This window comes from Dryobates pubescens, chromosome 14, assembly GCF_014839835.1.
Source record: "Dryobates pubescens isolate bDryPub1 chromosome 14, bDryPub1.pri, whole genome shotgun sequence".
NCBI lineage: Eukaryota > Metazoa > Chordata > Aves > Piciformes > Picidae > Dryobates > Dryobates pubescens.
In genome coordinates, this window is record NC_071625.1 from 732,807 (window position 1) to 749,213 (window position 16,407).

The window sequence follows — 16,407 nt, forward strand, 5'->3', positions numbered from 1 at the left end:
GTCCCTGAATTCCTGTAACAAATTTCAGGTATTTTCCTAGTAGACATGTTTGTCTCCTGGAAAAGTTGTGGTGCATACATAAAGACAGAAGAACCTCAGCTAGCTCTTCTGAGCTCAGAGCTTTAAGAAGCAGAGAGATGTTTCAGAAAGGTTCCAAATAACAGGAAGCACAGGAAGCAATGCCAACAAAAGCTTTGTTGCTGAACTCACTTCCTTCACCAAATACCACTTACTGGAATCTTTCCTTCATTACTCACTTGTTCCAGACACAAGCCTAAACCTTGACAAACTACTGTCTGAACCTGCAACTCCAGTAAATGACTGGCACTTCAGTATGGTAACGAGGTGTTGCGGTGCTCAGTGCAAGTGCTCAGTGTCCTCAGCTGCTGACCTTTTTTGTTGCTTTAGGGATCACCACTGAAAAACTCTGAGAAAAGGCAGCTGGGGGATGTGTTGGCAAGTGTTGAATTTTGGAGTCCTCTTTCTTCTTACCTCTCCTGGGGCACAGCAAACCAATACTCGTGTTTTTTATCCCTCTGTGCGTACTGCTGCATTGTCGCGCTTGCCTGCGACACGAACGTCTTCCTCATGGGCTTCCCAACGCGCAGCCGCAGGAACTTGTGAGACCGGGGGCGCCTCTTCTCCTTTGTGAGAGAAGAGCCTGGCAGTAAGAGAAAAGAACTTACCCACAGCCTACAGGAGAGACTCAGCAGTAGCTAGCTTTGTTTTACACAATACAGGCATAGAGTATGTACATGCACCCAAGTAATGTAGGAGATGAGGTAAGGGAAGCCTTTTTTGTGTTACAAGAATTGCAGCAGCAGAATTAACTTCAGAATGTAACAGAGTTGAATAATTCTACCATTCATTTCTGCTTCCAGCCTCAGATCACATTATGACAGTCTTTCATTTAGGCTTGAATATATTTCAGAAGGCATTCTCAACACTGCATCAACCATCCCTCCCACTGTCAAAAAGATATTCCACATAAATGTGAAAGATACAGACTTAAATAACTTCATGAGGCCTGGTTCACTTAAGTCAAAGCTGTTTATTAGTTACTTTTAATTTAAAAAAGGAAAGCTCTGGAATTTTAATTTGCTAGCTCTATCAGACAGATCAATGGTATCAGCACTCCTTCAGGATAACATATACTGGATGTTGCAGCACGGAGGCAAAAATCCTCATAGGGTGTTTAATTGAACTAATGGAATTATACAATTATCTCCAAGTCAGCAAAAGGTAAAGGATGAAGACTTCTCAAAATTGTTTCTCTGCTAGATTAATTGCCCAAAACCTACAACATGATCTCTACAGACAAGAGACTCCTTAAAGCAAGGAAGGATGATGTAAATTTAAGAGTTCTTATGGCCAACTACGACAAGATCAGATTTAGTCTGCCTCTGCATCACATGTACATACAGATCTCTACCAGTTTTCTAGACACTCATCTCTTCTTCACAGCTGGACTCCTCCTTCAGTGTCTATGCAGACTACAGATACACTAAGGACATAAAAAATCACCACCTTGATCCGTAATCATCTCTACTATGTGTTTTCTCAGTCTGATTTTCACCATAAAGTTTAGAATAAGTATTAGTTGCTCTTCTTCAGAAGAGAGTACTGCCTAAATAAATTCCAAGGAAGGTCTTTTAAGACATTCTAGACTGGGCAAATGTGTCCTAGAGAATGAAAGCCAAAGAGACTTCTGATGAGCTGTGGGGAAGATGCACTGTAGATCCTGCGGCTAACACACGAATACTGACTCACCTTCGAACTGTCCATCTCCCACAGTCACAGTTTTCTGAGTAACTTCTTTTTGTGAGTCCTGCTGCATGTTCTCTCTCTGCTGCTTGGTTTGTTGCATAGTGTGGCTCTTCCAGAGTTTGCGGAGTTCCTCAACTTCTGTCTCCGAGTCCTGCGTCAGCACTCCCAGCGCTTTTGCCTCGCTGGTTAGCTCTTCCTTTTGCGATGCTGTGGTATCTTCACAAGGCAGACGTTCCTCTCCCGCCTTACTGTCTGCTTTGGGTTTTTTCCCCAGTGAGGAATCTTGATTGCTGCCCACTTCTGCCTCTTTGTTGCGTTCTTCACTGCCATGTGACCCCTGTGAAGGCTGGGGGACATCTCCGCTATTTTCCCTAGGCTCTTTTCCCCCCTTTGCAGACATTCCAGAACTTTCTGAACCCAAGCTGTGGGTACCAAACTGTTTGACATTTGCAAGCAATTCAGTGTTGGGTTTTAAGTCACTAGCAGCTTCAGTGGAGTCTGCAATGATTGTTAAACATTCAGAACTAGTCTGGTTTATTGTTTGGACAGATTCTGATGATGCTCCAGAAGACTTGTCTTGTCGAAGCTCATCTGAGGAAACGAGTTCCTCACGGATTGGAGAGAGTTCTGATTCTGTGAAGACATCTTCTGAAAGAGATTCCTCTGTGCTCCTCGGGGCAGTACTGGCACTGTCATTGCCTGGATCCCGAATCCTGGAATCCACTTCATCTGTATTGCTCTTTGCAGCTTTCTTGGAATGGCAAAGTTCCCTTACAGACAGCTGTTCTACATCTCTGTTGAATAAATAAGAATGGAATTACAGCAGGTGTCTTTCCCATCAAGCTCTTTTCTTTACCAAGTTTTGTTTAATGCTGAAAAATTGTAAGGGTGCTCTTAAACCAACCCACCCAACCGAAACTACAACCAGACCAAACACCAGCCAACCAAAAACCCACCACTAAACCAGCCAACCAAAAGACCCCAAAACTTGAACCCACAAAAGGCAACAAACTAAAACCTCCTTTACTCTGAGCATCAGCAGTAAGAAACAAGCATAAATGATGTTCTTGTAACAGCAAGCTTGTGGCAGACCTTCTGCCAGCATGACACAGATGAGGCTTCCCAACCTGAAGACACTACTTTCACAAGCAGAAGCTCTCCTACAAAACCAGCAAGATTAGCTTAAGACATTTAAAGTGTAAGCAAAATAAAACCAGCAAAGGGAAACCAACAAAAAGCTACATCTGACAAACCCTAGAAGGCCTTCAAAATCTTTCAAGCTTTGTCCACCAGAGACCAGTACAATTGTTTAGACCTATCCCACCCTATTACAAGGTGACACCTGACTCACTGGTAAGAAATGAGTGGTAGAAATTACCTGGCCTAACCTTAATGATCTAAGCTAGTCAATGTGGGGCAGGAACCACCAAGGTAGATCCTACCACTCTGCTCATGGGGAATATCTAACAGTGACGAGGGGCTTCACCAGTCAGGTACCTAACACCGAGGATATCACTGTTAGGTAAAGCAAGCCCAAACTACTTGGTACAACTGAGCTATTTCAAGGTGAGACATCAATGTTCATACATAGTTTAACAAAACCCCCCACAACAATAGCCAACCAACACCACCAAGCATAGAAGAACAACTTAATTTCCTCAAAGGACATGATTTGATTCAAACCTGCCTTTCAAAAGACTCCAAGCAGAAATGCTGTAAGCTTTAGAAGAGGAAAGCTACAAGGGGCCTTGAGTAGTACACAACCTTCATAAAAAGTTCTGTTTCAACCCAACTCCAGTTCTCAAGGCCAGCTCCTTTGACAACCCAAGTGCATTACATCTCCCATGACCTACTATCAAATGCTTTCAGGACAGGAGAGTAAGGCATGGTCTTCTCAAAGAAGAACAAATCCACTCCACATTTCCACAAAACTTCTTGCTCAGTCACCTCACATTCCTGACGTTACTGAGACTGCTAACGTTCAGCGCGCTTGCAGAGCGTACACGCCCTCTTACCCAAGTGTGAACACGGACCTGGCACTGAGCTCATGCTAACACAGCAATTTGGCTGACAAAGCATGTGGATTAGTTAAAATTTTATCCCATTCTAGGCTGGGCCTTTTCCTTAATTGCTCAGTTTTGCTGGTAATTGGTGCTTGCGGACTAGTACAACCTAAGGTCCATAAAACCTGTAGAAGATACGTATGCTTTCAGATATATTCTTTCCAGTTTCAGCACAGACTGTGGCTCACATACGGAAACCATACAAGTTGAAATGGTAGCTTTAAGAACTGAAGAGTCCTTCAGCTCTGGGATCACCTCCCATTTTATCAGGAACATTTGTTTCAGTGTTCAGGTTGGTTTTCAAATTCGAAACATGTTTGACAAAACTGGGAGAGAATGGATTATCACAGTGGAGTATTTAGGAGGAGGGAAAAAGGGAAAATATTATTTAAGTCTCAGCTAACTCAAGGTATTTATCTTGTCAGATCTAGCTCTAGCTGTTGGGAGTCCTGGTTACAAATTAAATTTGAATTTTATCTTCCCCAAAATTTACAAACAGGCCTCAAATTTTGATGTGGTTAAGGCACAAGTGTGCTGGGACTGACAAAAACATTGGAAGTTAGGAATCATTTATGCAGTTGACAAGAAAGACAAAGCAAATTGGACGTCCAGGGCTCTGAACACTGTGTGACCTTTTTATTATGAGACATGTTTCCATTCCATATTCATTAACAGTGCAAACAAAACAAAATGCATGGTAAATTTAAGTCAACACTGAGTCATTAGGAGAATAAACATGCTAGGAAAAAGACTTCTTGTGCAACTGCAATAGGATGGTTCAAGCCACTGGATGGAAAGGTCATCTGATTTTCATCATCTCATTACTTGCACTGAACAACAACTGAAGTTGAGCAACTTTTTAAAATTCAGTCTGCAAAGTAAAACCTCCAGAAAGCAACTGTGCTGAAGGCATCATCCTGCTGCATCAAAAGCCCCACACACTACTGCAGCCATACAGAGGCCAGCTGTCAGGAAACGCCTGACTTCAGGCAGCAAACCAGACTGCACCATGACACCAGTTTACTACCAGGTCTCTGTTGAAACCAAGCTTAGAAATGGTGTGGGAAACGATTCCTCCTGGGTATCCACATCTATCAGGTTATCAAGGGCAATTTGCTTAACAGGTAGCCTGTAACAACCGTGAGAGGTCATCTTACAGAGTACTCAAAAGGGCTGCATTAAGAGTTATGCATCAAGCAAAGAGCTTTACTCCCCCGTATAGACAACTGTACTTTGGGTTAAAGAAATCTGCCACCCTGCAGTGAGATGGTCAAGGTAGCTTGCAAATGTTTGTTATGGACTGTGAAAGGTAAATTTGGCATGATTGTTTTTTCTTGGCTTTCATGTCAGAATTTGTCCTTTTCTGAGGACAGTATAAAAATCAGGTGACAGAACAGAAAAGGACTTTTGGTAATGCTGTTTGAAGTCAGCTTTATATGCCTCCAAGTGATTAAGGCTCACTAATCCAAATTTACTCTGTTACCCCAAACAGGGCTACACCTAAAGGCAAATATCCAGTTCCTCTCCTAGCCAAAAGGGGGAAAGCAAATAAATAAAACTCCCTAATGTCACAAAAAGCCACACAGATCTTATCACCATTTATCAGAGCAGTAAGAATTTGGGAAGTGGAACAGGGTAAACAATAAAGACTTGTACCTGAAGCTGTATCAGTTGGACTTACATAGAATAAACCAGGTTGGAAGAGACCTTCAAGATCATTGCATTCAACCCATCAACCAACCCAACACCACCTAAACAACTAACCCATGGCACCAAGCACCCCATCAAGTCTCCTCCTGAACACCTCCAGTGATGGCGACTCCACCACCTCCCCAGGCAGCCCATTCCAATGGGCAATCACTCTCTCTGTATAGAACTTCTTCCTAACATCCAGCCTGAACCTCCCCTGGTGCAGCCTGAGACTGTGTCCTTTTCAGAACTCTTCTGGTCTATACACCACTTTTTAAATTACTGAAGAATCAAACACATCTGTTACTGTTTTCAGAGTGGGGAAGTTGCAGAGGAAGTGGTGTGGTACCTCTTGCTACATACTAATTGTTAAAAGAGACGGTTAGAGGTAATTAGAATCCATGGATGTAGAAGAGGATTTACTCTATACAGCACACAGGATATGCAAGTTTTATCAAGGGTCTTTCAAAGGCAGTTTTCGATATCTTTCTTCCAAAGGAAAGCACCAGAACACGGTTTTGCTAGTTTTGTACGGTCAGCAAGACAACTACAGTTCATATTTACTCAAAGCTTTACAGATACTATTCTGTATCTTACATTGTTAATGAATCCTTGATTTTGCTGTCCACAATTTCCTTATACAGAGCAGCTGACATCACTTCTTCCATTGGACACATGATGCCATACTCTTCACAGCCATTCTCCTGGACCAGAGGATCCATCTTGTGAGGATCAAACATGATATTATTTGGTGTCACTAGCAGCACACCATTGACCGTACCCTAAAATGAGAGGGAAAAGAAGTGGTGGATTTTGTCCTTCAGCTCAGCTCAGCATATTCTCCATTTTTTTGTAGGAAACAAAAAGGTGTTTTCCACTCTGTTTTTAAAGCATCCATACATTTAAGGACCTTTATACAACTTCATGTGTTCTTTGTAGTTATCTAGAAACCATTTTTCTGGGAAAACAAATTATGTCATCTACTTTCCTAAAAGAAAACACTTGTGTTCCTCATAACTACTTAACCCAGCTACTAAGTAGAACAAAAGCAAAACCAAACAAAGCCCAAAGAGAAACCCTTACAGCCTGATATCTAAAGATACATCCTTCTCAGGTAACCACAAGACTTAATGCTAGCTTTCCCAGGAGCATCAAGCATTGTCCAAAACCCAACTCTTCACTGTTCTTGCTTTCTACTATGTACAGAACAAAAAGAAAGTCTTCCAAAGCTGTCATTCATCTTCATTTTCTCTACACAGAAAGAACAGCAGTATCAGACACAAGCCATTCTGACTTAACAGACCTGTTGACTGACTGGACAAATACATTTGCAGAATGAAACTAGATTAAAAACACTGAACACTTGCATTTGGGTTGGGCATTAGAAGCAGATGCACACACGTGTGAAGGAACTCAGTTAAACTATTAGAAAGGCAGAGTTTGAACAAAACCTGTGAGCTAGAGGACATTTAGCTTTAAGCAGGATGACAGTGATCCCTGATGACAGTGATCCCTCAGTTGCAGATCTTGAATCCTGAGGATTTTACATATTAGAAAAACATTCAAAACTTCTGTGGAAGAGTCACCAGAGTTGCTTCTTGTGCTGCTAAAGCTTAGGAGGAATTGAATCAATGTCCAGTTCCCTGATAAAGTGCTCCTAGTGACTGCAAACATTCTGTACTGTGAAGGACTGGTTTGGTTTCAGTTTTAACAAGACATATCTGCATAGCAGGAAACACAACTATAATCCTTCCCAGTTCCAGACATTTGTTCCCACCACTGTGATGGCTGATGACCTTCACAGCAGAAAAGCAACGATGCCACACAGTGAGCAGAAATTTGCAAGTTAAAATGCCCCAGCAAAACAAGCCAACCCATGACAGCACTCCAGCAAAGACCAACAATATCACTGGAAAATGAAAACAGTCTCAAAAGCAGCTGAAGTATCTGCACTTAAGCCCTCTTAAGTGTTCAGTTCCTAGTCAGGTTATGTATGTGCCTTTCAGAGTACAAACCGCATGATAAAGACTTTAAGTCAGCAGAACATATTTATGCAATTCCAAGGGGTTTAAAACACTGAAACAAAACTGTCACTGGCATTCTTTCTCAGTATTGCATTGCGTTAGTAGATCTTCAGCACTAGTGACATCACTGCTTGAGTACCGGGTTCAGTATTGAGGCTCTCACTATCAGAAACACATTGAGGTGCTGCAGAGGTACAGAGAAGGTAACAAAGCTGCTGAACAGCCTGGAGATCAAGTCTTATAAAGAGCAGCTAAGTGAACTGGGGTGGCCTGGAGAAAAGGAATCTGAGGGGAGACCTTATTGCTGTTTACCATTATCTGAAAGGAGGCTGGAGCGAGCGAGTGTGGGTCTCTTCATGCACAGAATGCATCTGGTTGGAAGAGACCTCAAAAAATCGTTCAGTCCACCCAGTTCTCCCTACTAACAAGTGACAGGATGAGAGGAAGTGGCCTCAAGTTGCAGCAGGGGAGATAGGGAGTAGATACTAGAAAGTTTCTTCACTGAAAGGGTTCTCAAACACTGGAATAGGCTCCCCAGGGATGGCTGAATCACCCTCTCTGCAGGTGTTTAGAAGATGCACAGATGTAGTGGCAGGAGATAGGGTTTAGCACCACGCTTGGTAGAGTTAGGTAATGGTTTGGCTTGATGACCTTAAAGGTCTTTTACAGCCAAAGTGGTTCTATGATTCTTGGGCTACTAACTAGTTGTTGAGGAAAAAAGTATCAATACCAGTACTGATGAAACTGAAGTAGAAATTAGATTCTGTAGAGCTACTAAGTAGCTCAACGTGTTGCCGTCACAGAAGTTCTGGTTCTTAAACAAAACTCCCTAAAATAGCACTTGCAGAAGTAATTTCCTGTATGTGAGGTAAATTCTGAAGAAATGAAGTGAATTCTATTCAGGTGAAGTTTAGACCTAACTGCCTCAAGGAGAAATATCTGCTGAGCCACTTCATTACTGAAAACCATGTGGACACACTAGCAATAGATCCTTTCTGTCTTAAAGGTGGTCTAGGAAAGTATTAATCCAGATAAACAAAACCACACATATTGAAAGTAGATTAAACTCCACCTGCATGTAGATGGCCAATTTTCAATCAGTTTTAACTTCTTTCCATTAAAATTCCTTAAACTTAGGAAGTGGGAGCAGCATGTTATACAACATCCAAGACGGGAATTCAAGCAGTCATTACAAAGGGAGGATTAAAGCCAAACTTTATGAGCCCAAGCATTGCAATCAGGCAGTTCAGTAACGCACATTAAGAAGGTTTGAGAGGACTTCTGACAAGTGGTGTTCAAACAGCAGTTCTCTCTAAATAATGCCATTATGCTCTTGAAGACACAAGGTAGAATACTCAAATTTATGATAAAAACTTCATAAAGCATGAAGATAACTTAGTTTTAATCTTTGTTTCTTGTAGAAGTTTTACATCTCATTAGCGTTCTCCTTTTTACTTCACCATTAATGCATCTGTGCTTTGCTGCTCACATTTCCAGGTTGGGTTTTTATTCCAAACAGCAGATTTTTTAAGATACCTTTTTCTGCCTCAAGAATGAAAAATCAGAGCAGGCCACTTTTTCAGAACAGAGGCAAACATTGTGGCTGCAAGGGCAGGCATGTCTCCACTCACTGTAAACAGCGAGTTACTGCATGACTCTGCAGCACGCTGCTCACACTGATCTATTGCCCGAGCAGGATGCAGGACATTCACACCACCCTGCTTCTCACTCGTGCACAACACTGCTTCTGACTAGCAATAACCATGTAACAGAGAGCAACACTTTGCAAAAGAAGCTTTTACTTGATTTTAGTTTACCACCATCAGTCACAGTGATGGCAGACTTCACATCTGAAGTCGTATGAAGCAGTTAGCAAGAAGCTTGGGAAAAAAAAATAATCAAAAGTCAATTTCTCATCCTGCATCATCAGGAAACAGCTCAAGGAGAGGATAAGACAAGGTGCCAGAGGACATTCCTATTACTTGTGGCACAAAGGCTAAATTACACGCTATTAAGTTTTAACCCTAGATTATATTCTTCCAATGCAGTCACCTTTTAACAGAGGCTCACAACTCTCAATTCCTCAGCACAAGAGAACTTAAATCTGAGAAGCAATGACTTGTCTAGGCTCAACCTAAAAGTCACCTGGGGACAGAATGCAAGGAGTGAAGGAGATTAACTGCAAAAGAAAACAAAGTAATAAAGCAATAAAGCAAAGCTTTTCCCATGCTTCCCTTATCAAGTCCAAGCACACTGCCTCTGCCAATACACAGGTGCTGTCAAAAGGTTTCAAGTCTAGGCATGCACAGATGTGCAATTGTTTCCACCAGCACACACACAAAAAGGAGTTATTCTCATTGATCTGTTTGCCAACAGAGTAACTTTCCTGCAAACCTATTGCTGAGCAGCACCCAGTCAGCACTATTTGTCTATCCACACCCAAGCTTCAGGTAAAGACAGGGTTTTTCAGGATTAGGGCACCTAATGCCACCCTTTGTGTGGTATGGCAGAGCAACACGTTTTGGTTTTCCCCTGAAGCCTTCTCAAGTCAAAGTCTTTTGACACCATCTCAGTCCCTGAAGAGCTGCACAAGATTTGTGCACCTATGAGCTGACTAGAAGTTCAATTAGTTGCCACTAAGCCAGAGGTGTTTATGCAACGACAGAGAGGTTTCTCGCACGCTTCACCCAGCACGGAGGGTTTGTCTACAGTCAGGGCTTCCTTCTGCCCGCACTGCTTCAGGAGAACGAAGGCAAAACTACCCAACTACTTCCTTACAGTGGAAGGCATGGTATCTTCCACTGTAAAGAGAATTACTTATGAGATGCTCCAGGTCTGCCAGTCTAATCACTCCTTGCATCACATCTAAGAAACAAGTGGTCTGGGAAGGCAAAGGAAATTGAACATATACACACAAATACATCCATATGTGTAGGTAAGCTAATCCACCTACCTGTCAGCAACTAAAGCCTCCTGTACACAGCTTAATGGTACTTCACTTTTACATCCCATGCAGTAACAGTGAAAGCTGAATGCTTAAGTACCTTGCCATTAGTGATGTACTTGCAATTAATTTTTAGGAACTTCTCTGTGAATGCTTCCTCCTCTTCCGAGGTGGAGGATACCACTCTTGTAGGACGAGCACACACGTGTGCTGGTGAAGCAGCTGACTCCTTCTGTGGGATTCCATCTGGATCCTAGAAAGGGATACAAAAAAGAACTTAGCAACCTGCCCCTGGCAGTATTAACTTAAAGAGTTTTTCTGCAGTGTAATTTTTCTTCCTTGACATAGAAACAACTGCAAAAATAGGATTCCAAATGCATTATAGTTTGAAGGACTACTTTGGTTTGGAAGGACCCTCTCAAAGTCAGCTAGTCCAACCCTGTGCTTAGAGCAGGTCTAAGCCTACATGATACCATGCTGCTCATGGCCTTTCCAGTTGAGTCTTCAAGGGTGGAGATTCCCATCTCTCCAGGAAACTTGTTCCACTGTTTAACCACCTTCATTGTGTTGGTTTTTTGCTTCTTACTTAACAAGGACCTCTTGTGCAGCAACTTGCAGCTGCTGCTGTCCATCAGTTTACTACAGACCTCTGAAGACCCTGACTCTCCTTCTCCTCCCTCTAATGTGTCTGCTATGCAGTACAACACTGTAATTAGGTTGTCCATTAGTATTTTCTTCTCCAGAGTAAACAAATCCAGACAATCCTTGTACCTCATATGTTTGCATCCCTTGATCATCCAAATGGTCCTCCACAGCAGGATAATCACTTTCCTTAACCTGTTGGTGGTGCTCTATCATCTACAACCTAGCATCACAAGTGGACACAGTTCAATATGGCTGCCAGGACACTCACCTTCACCTCTCCTTGGCTCTCAGGCAAAACTGCTGTGCAGACAGTCCTGTCCTGCCACACAGGGCTCTTTCTGCATGAGGTTTCTGTAACTTGTGTCTCCAGACTCCTGATATCCCTCCAATGCCCTTCCTTCCAGTGTACTGACCACTTTCCTGAATTTTTGCTGCCCCCCACCCCCAAGCTGCTGGCAGTGTATTTTGTCCTGTCCCACCACTCAGGTCAACAATGAGCAGGTTGTCAACAATGTAAGCCCCAACAGGAACCTTCAAGATTCCTAACTGTTCACCACCACAGAAAACAAACAACAAAGAGTGACCAGCCACACACACAATCACTCTGAGCCCAAAGAGCTTGCCAATTTTTGCAGCCCATCTTGTAGTCCACCCATCCAGTTCACATTTTCCCATTACTGTAGCAAGGCTCCTTTGAGACAGTGTCAAGAGCCTCGTTCCAGTGAAGGCAGCATGTACTGCTCTTCCCTTATCTGCAGAGCCAGTCATTTTAACACATACAGCAATCAACATGCCCTTCATAAATTCACTCTGGCTGTTTCCAACCAGCTTTGTCTTTCCCATGCCTGGATATTAAATTCCAGCAGATTTCCTTCATGACCCTGCTGGGCAGACATCAGGAAGAGTTATCCATATTGCTTTCTACCAGTACACCCAACAAACCAGTGAGCATGTGACCCTACCAGGGACAGGACAGACTGAAAACTTGGATTCAGACAAAAGCTACAGATATAGCAGACAGACTGTGCCAAAGCCTGTTTTGTAGTTGGAGTAATCCTGTTTCAGAACTTAATCAGATTTTATGACTTCAATTTAATGTATCACTGATACTTTTACTTACTAATGAAATACTACTGTGCATTAATACCTTGAACTTCTGTGTTCCCTTTGGTTTTCTGCTTTGCCGTTCAGTTCTATTCACTAGTGCAGACAGCAGCTCAGTGCCTCTAATTATATCCAGGAACACCATGCACAACTGTTTTCAGGTCATCTTCCTGGAGCTGCTTTAGTCTCTGCCTGCATCTTTCCATTGTTTTAGAAAGCAAACAAACAAAACCCCAAAGCACCACCTAGAACACTGAACTGAGTTTTGCTGGAAAAGCTAATGAAGATGCAATTAGCAAGCAAGCTTCTTGGAGGTAAGCTCTCCTTCCACATACACCTTCCTCATCAAAATTAGGGATGGAAGAGTCCCCTGCTGGTACCCAAATTCACTGTGAGCAGGTCAGCTATTTCACATTCATACTGCCATGTGACATAGGAGCAGGAATAATACTGGTCACAAACATTCACATTTCATGACAACACCCTTGCCACTACATATTATTCTGAAGTGGATTTTAAGTTTGGTAGGAGTAAAGCTTCTCAGATCTTCTCAAATACATGCATCAGACTGCTGAAAGAAGCAGCCTTTCATAAATCCCAGCAGCATACAAAACCAAATCAGCCGAGCTCTCACACCCATAGTGAGTACACACCGAAATGTCAGCTTAAGTAAGAGCAACATAACAACACTTAACAGGGCCATGCAGGTCTTGTACTAGCCACACACAACAGGTTAGGTTGGGAGGGACCTTACAGATCATCTAGTTTGAACCTCCCTGCCATGGAATAAAACATGTTCCACTAGATGAGGCTGCTCAAAGCTCCATCCAGCCTAGTCTTGAACACTTCCAGGGAGGGGACATATACAACTCTCTCAACAACCCGTCTCAGTGTCTCACCAGCCCCACAGTGAAGAACTTCTTCCTAACATCTAATCTAAATCTACCATCTTTTCATTCAAAATTGTTACCTCTCACTGTACCACTGCTCTCCCCTAAAAAAGGGAGAGTCCCTCTCCATCTTCCTGTAGGCCTCCTTTAAGTACTGTAAGGTCTCCCTGAAGCCTTATCTTCTACAGGCTGAACAACCCAAACTCTCTCAGCCTGTCCTCACAGGGCAGGTGCTCCAGCCCCTAATTATCATCTGGTTTGCATTTAGCCACATGGTTGTGTTGAGCTGTTCTAAACTTTGATGGATGAGAAACAAAACAAAGGAGATGATAGCTTGTGTTTTGCCTCAAGAGGTTCACATTTTACTCACTTTACAGCAAGAACTCAGCTATGCCAATGACCACAGAACAGAGAAGACGACTCCTTTACACTATGCAGGCAGAGTAACTTAAGAACATTTCAAGGGAAAGAGGGTGTATCTGAACAGCAAATCTGGAGTCAAAATTGGAGAAGAGTCAAAGCAGACAAACATCCACACAGAGCATTAGAGAACACATGCCAGCATTTCTCTCGAGCAGAACAATCAGCAAAGAGAGAAAGAAACATGTAGAAGAGGTGCTATGATGAAGAACAAAACCCTGCAGCCTTAACTGCTGGAATGGAAGCTGAGTGCTTCTTGTTGGAGGCGCTGTACGAAACAAAAAAGCAAACACAAAGCCTACACTGACAAGTACAAGTGATTCCTGTTCTTTGCTTGCTTCTGCAAACTGTGTCCAGGAACATCCCATCCCTCCTTACATGTACTTCAAACATCAGAAAGCTCCCACAAATGCTTGATTATATATAGGACATTGCTCATTTACCTGGCATTGGCTGAAGCATTTAAGAACTGCTTGTAAGGACCCATGAGCAAAGAGATGCACAAAATAGTGCTGCAATGACACAGTAAGCATCAGTTAAATTTGACACACCAATTGGTGCCAATAATGAACTGCTTACACTAAACAAAATGACCATTTGCAAAAGAGGATTTTCACTTTGAAAGTTAAACAAATTGAAAGTTGCAAATTTTCATTTGCTTGCTTTCTTCTACACTTCTCTAGCCTTGTGTGCTGTCAGCAAATGAGCATATACAATACAGAATCCCGACACCATAGAATTGTTTTGGTTGGAAGAGGCCTTTAGGATCAAGTTCAACTATTAACTCAGCACTGGCAGGCTACCACTGAACCAGCACCATAATGGAAAAAGGCAAGAATTGGCTATTTTTCTGACCTGCATTGTGGGAAGAACTCTGATTTCTAGGAGCAAAACTAACAGCGAGTTACACTGAGTAACATCTCACAGCATATGCTACATGGTTAGGTCTTTCCTGACATGCAGGGTCATTCTGATACTGATGCAGAAGAACATTCTTCCAGAGCAGACTATACACTGTGTAACAGCAGCTTTAGTTTGCCATAAAACATAGAAGAAATTGTTCAGCACAGATGACAACAGGCATCTTACAAGAGCAGGCCAGCTAGGTCAGAGTGAAGGTATAGGAGCTGAACAGCAATGTTCAATGAAGTGCCAACACAGCTTTGTAATGCAGCTTGGGACCCTATTTGTTCAGCAATAAAGCAATACCTTTATATTTAAACTTCCCTGAACCAAGTCATGCAAGCAAACAAACAAATAAATAAATGTTTGAAGTCTTAAACTTCCTTGGACTCTGAGCACACCACCTTGGAGCAGACATTCGGCAGCTTGACTGAGCACTATGGGGAAAACTTGTTACTGGAGAGATCCTGGGGCAAGAATAACAATGGCATACAAAGAAACATCTAAAAAAGGTCATAACTGCACAAACCACAGGGAAGCTCAGGCACTGATAACACATTTCCAGCTGCAGCTTTCCTCATGGGGTTCTGTGGCCTGCAGACCTATGTTCTGGGACAGCCATGGTGTTATAAAGCTAGCTCCTAGCCAAAAACGTGACCTTGAGCTGAACTACAGAGCAGCTCTGATGGATAAACATGCCTAGAATTTAGAGCTTACACAGGCAGAACTACTGAGCAGAAGTCCACTAGAATCAGCTCCCAGTCAGCCCTTCACTAAGACAATTTTAGCTTGGGTTGTTTGGGTTTTTAACAGGGCTTCTTGTGGGCAGCAATGCTGGTGACGCAGTGCTGGGGATGCACAGCACGGCAGCTGATGTGGGTGACATGGGGTGGGTGATGTGGTGCTGTGGAGTGGGCAGTGTGGGCTGGCACAGTGTGGGTAGGGCAGGGCAGGTGATGTGGGGTGACAAAGGGCAGCACAGGCAGCAGGGTGCAGTGTTGTGGGGTGGTGTTTTGGGAGTGTTCCACTTTGTTAGGTTTCCCCTCCTCTTCATTTCCTTTTGCTAAGAGAAACTAGAGAAACCTCTGCTGCACCTTCACAGAGCGGGGTGACCCTCACCTTCCAGCCACTTGAGCATTCTTGCCAGGTATCACTGCTGCAAAAATTATCAGTAAGATTAGAGAAAAATATTTAACTAGTTCTCAAAAGCAAATACAGAAATGCAACAGGAATGAGCATTTCAGTGTGCAAGGACAGTGTGTGCTAGAAATAACTTGCAAGAAATCGGTTTTCATACAGAAAACTGTAAATTGCACAGATTAAAAACTTGTATTTACTTTTTTACTACTTTACTTTCATACTCCAAGTGCTGTAAAGTACTTTCTCCCTATAATGAAAAGATAGTTTAAGAAGAAAGTTTAGCATCTGCAACATTTATTTTGTATGGGAAGAGTAATTGCAAGGACAATAGGTATACCTACATTTACTGCAGCCTTGTCAAGCTCTGCTTCGGAAGATGTAGGTGATAAGGGACTTATAGGACTTAGAGAGGGGGAGCTGTCCACACTAGAAATGTAGTCTGGGTCAGGAACATACAAAATCTATAAAGAAGATATAATGTAGTTAGAAGTTATGCTTTCAGCCTTTGACTTCCCACTAATCAGGTACACTTGCTATGCTCTCTCAAAACAAGCTGTACAAAATCATTCCTGCCCCCATTAATTTTAATGTAACTTATGAGTTGAGGGAATAAACATGCAAAGTACTTCATTTTAGCATTTAAGGTTTCTAAATGCTATCCTAAGATTGTCTTAATAGTTGAGGGAAACGTTGATTAAAAGCATATAGCATGCCATAACCCCTCAATACAGTGTCCAAGGAAGAACTGCCGAAACGTTCCTCTGTGCTACTTCAGCAGCCAAGAAACAGCCTGGGGAACAAGTTCATTAGGCACAGAT

At 42.6% G+C, this 16,407-nt stretch overlaps 1 protein-coding gene across 7 annotated transcripts in view; it reads right to left on the minus strand.

The window, feature by feature from the left end:
* OXR1 (oxidation resistance 1) overlaps nucleotides 1–16,407 on the minus strand; it is a 203,632-nt gene that overhangs the window by 26,828 nt on the left and 160,397 nt on the right. For 5 of the 7 annotated variants that reach the window (XM_054167481.1, XM_054167478.1, XM_054167476.1 and 2 more), the window contains 5 exons: nucleotides 15,931–16,050; nucleotides 10,588–10,740; nucleotides 6,117–6,301; nucleotides 1,771–2,561; nucleotides 493–661 (listed from right to left, as the gene is read on the minus strand). In XM_054167481.1, coding sequence (XP_054023456.1) covers nucleotides 493–661; nucleotides 1,771–2,561; nucleotides 6,117–6,301; nucleotides 10,588–10,740; nucleotides 15,931–16,050 — 1,418 coding nt within the window. The remainder of the gene's footprint in view (nucleotides 1–492; nucleotides 662–1,770; nucleotides 2,562–6,116; nucleotides 6,302–10,587; nucleotides 10,741–15,930; nucleotides 16,051–16,407) is intronic. The other 2 variants (XM_054167480.1, XM_054167479.1) reach the window with 1 other exon arrangement.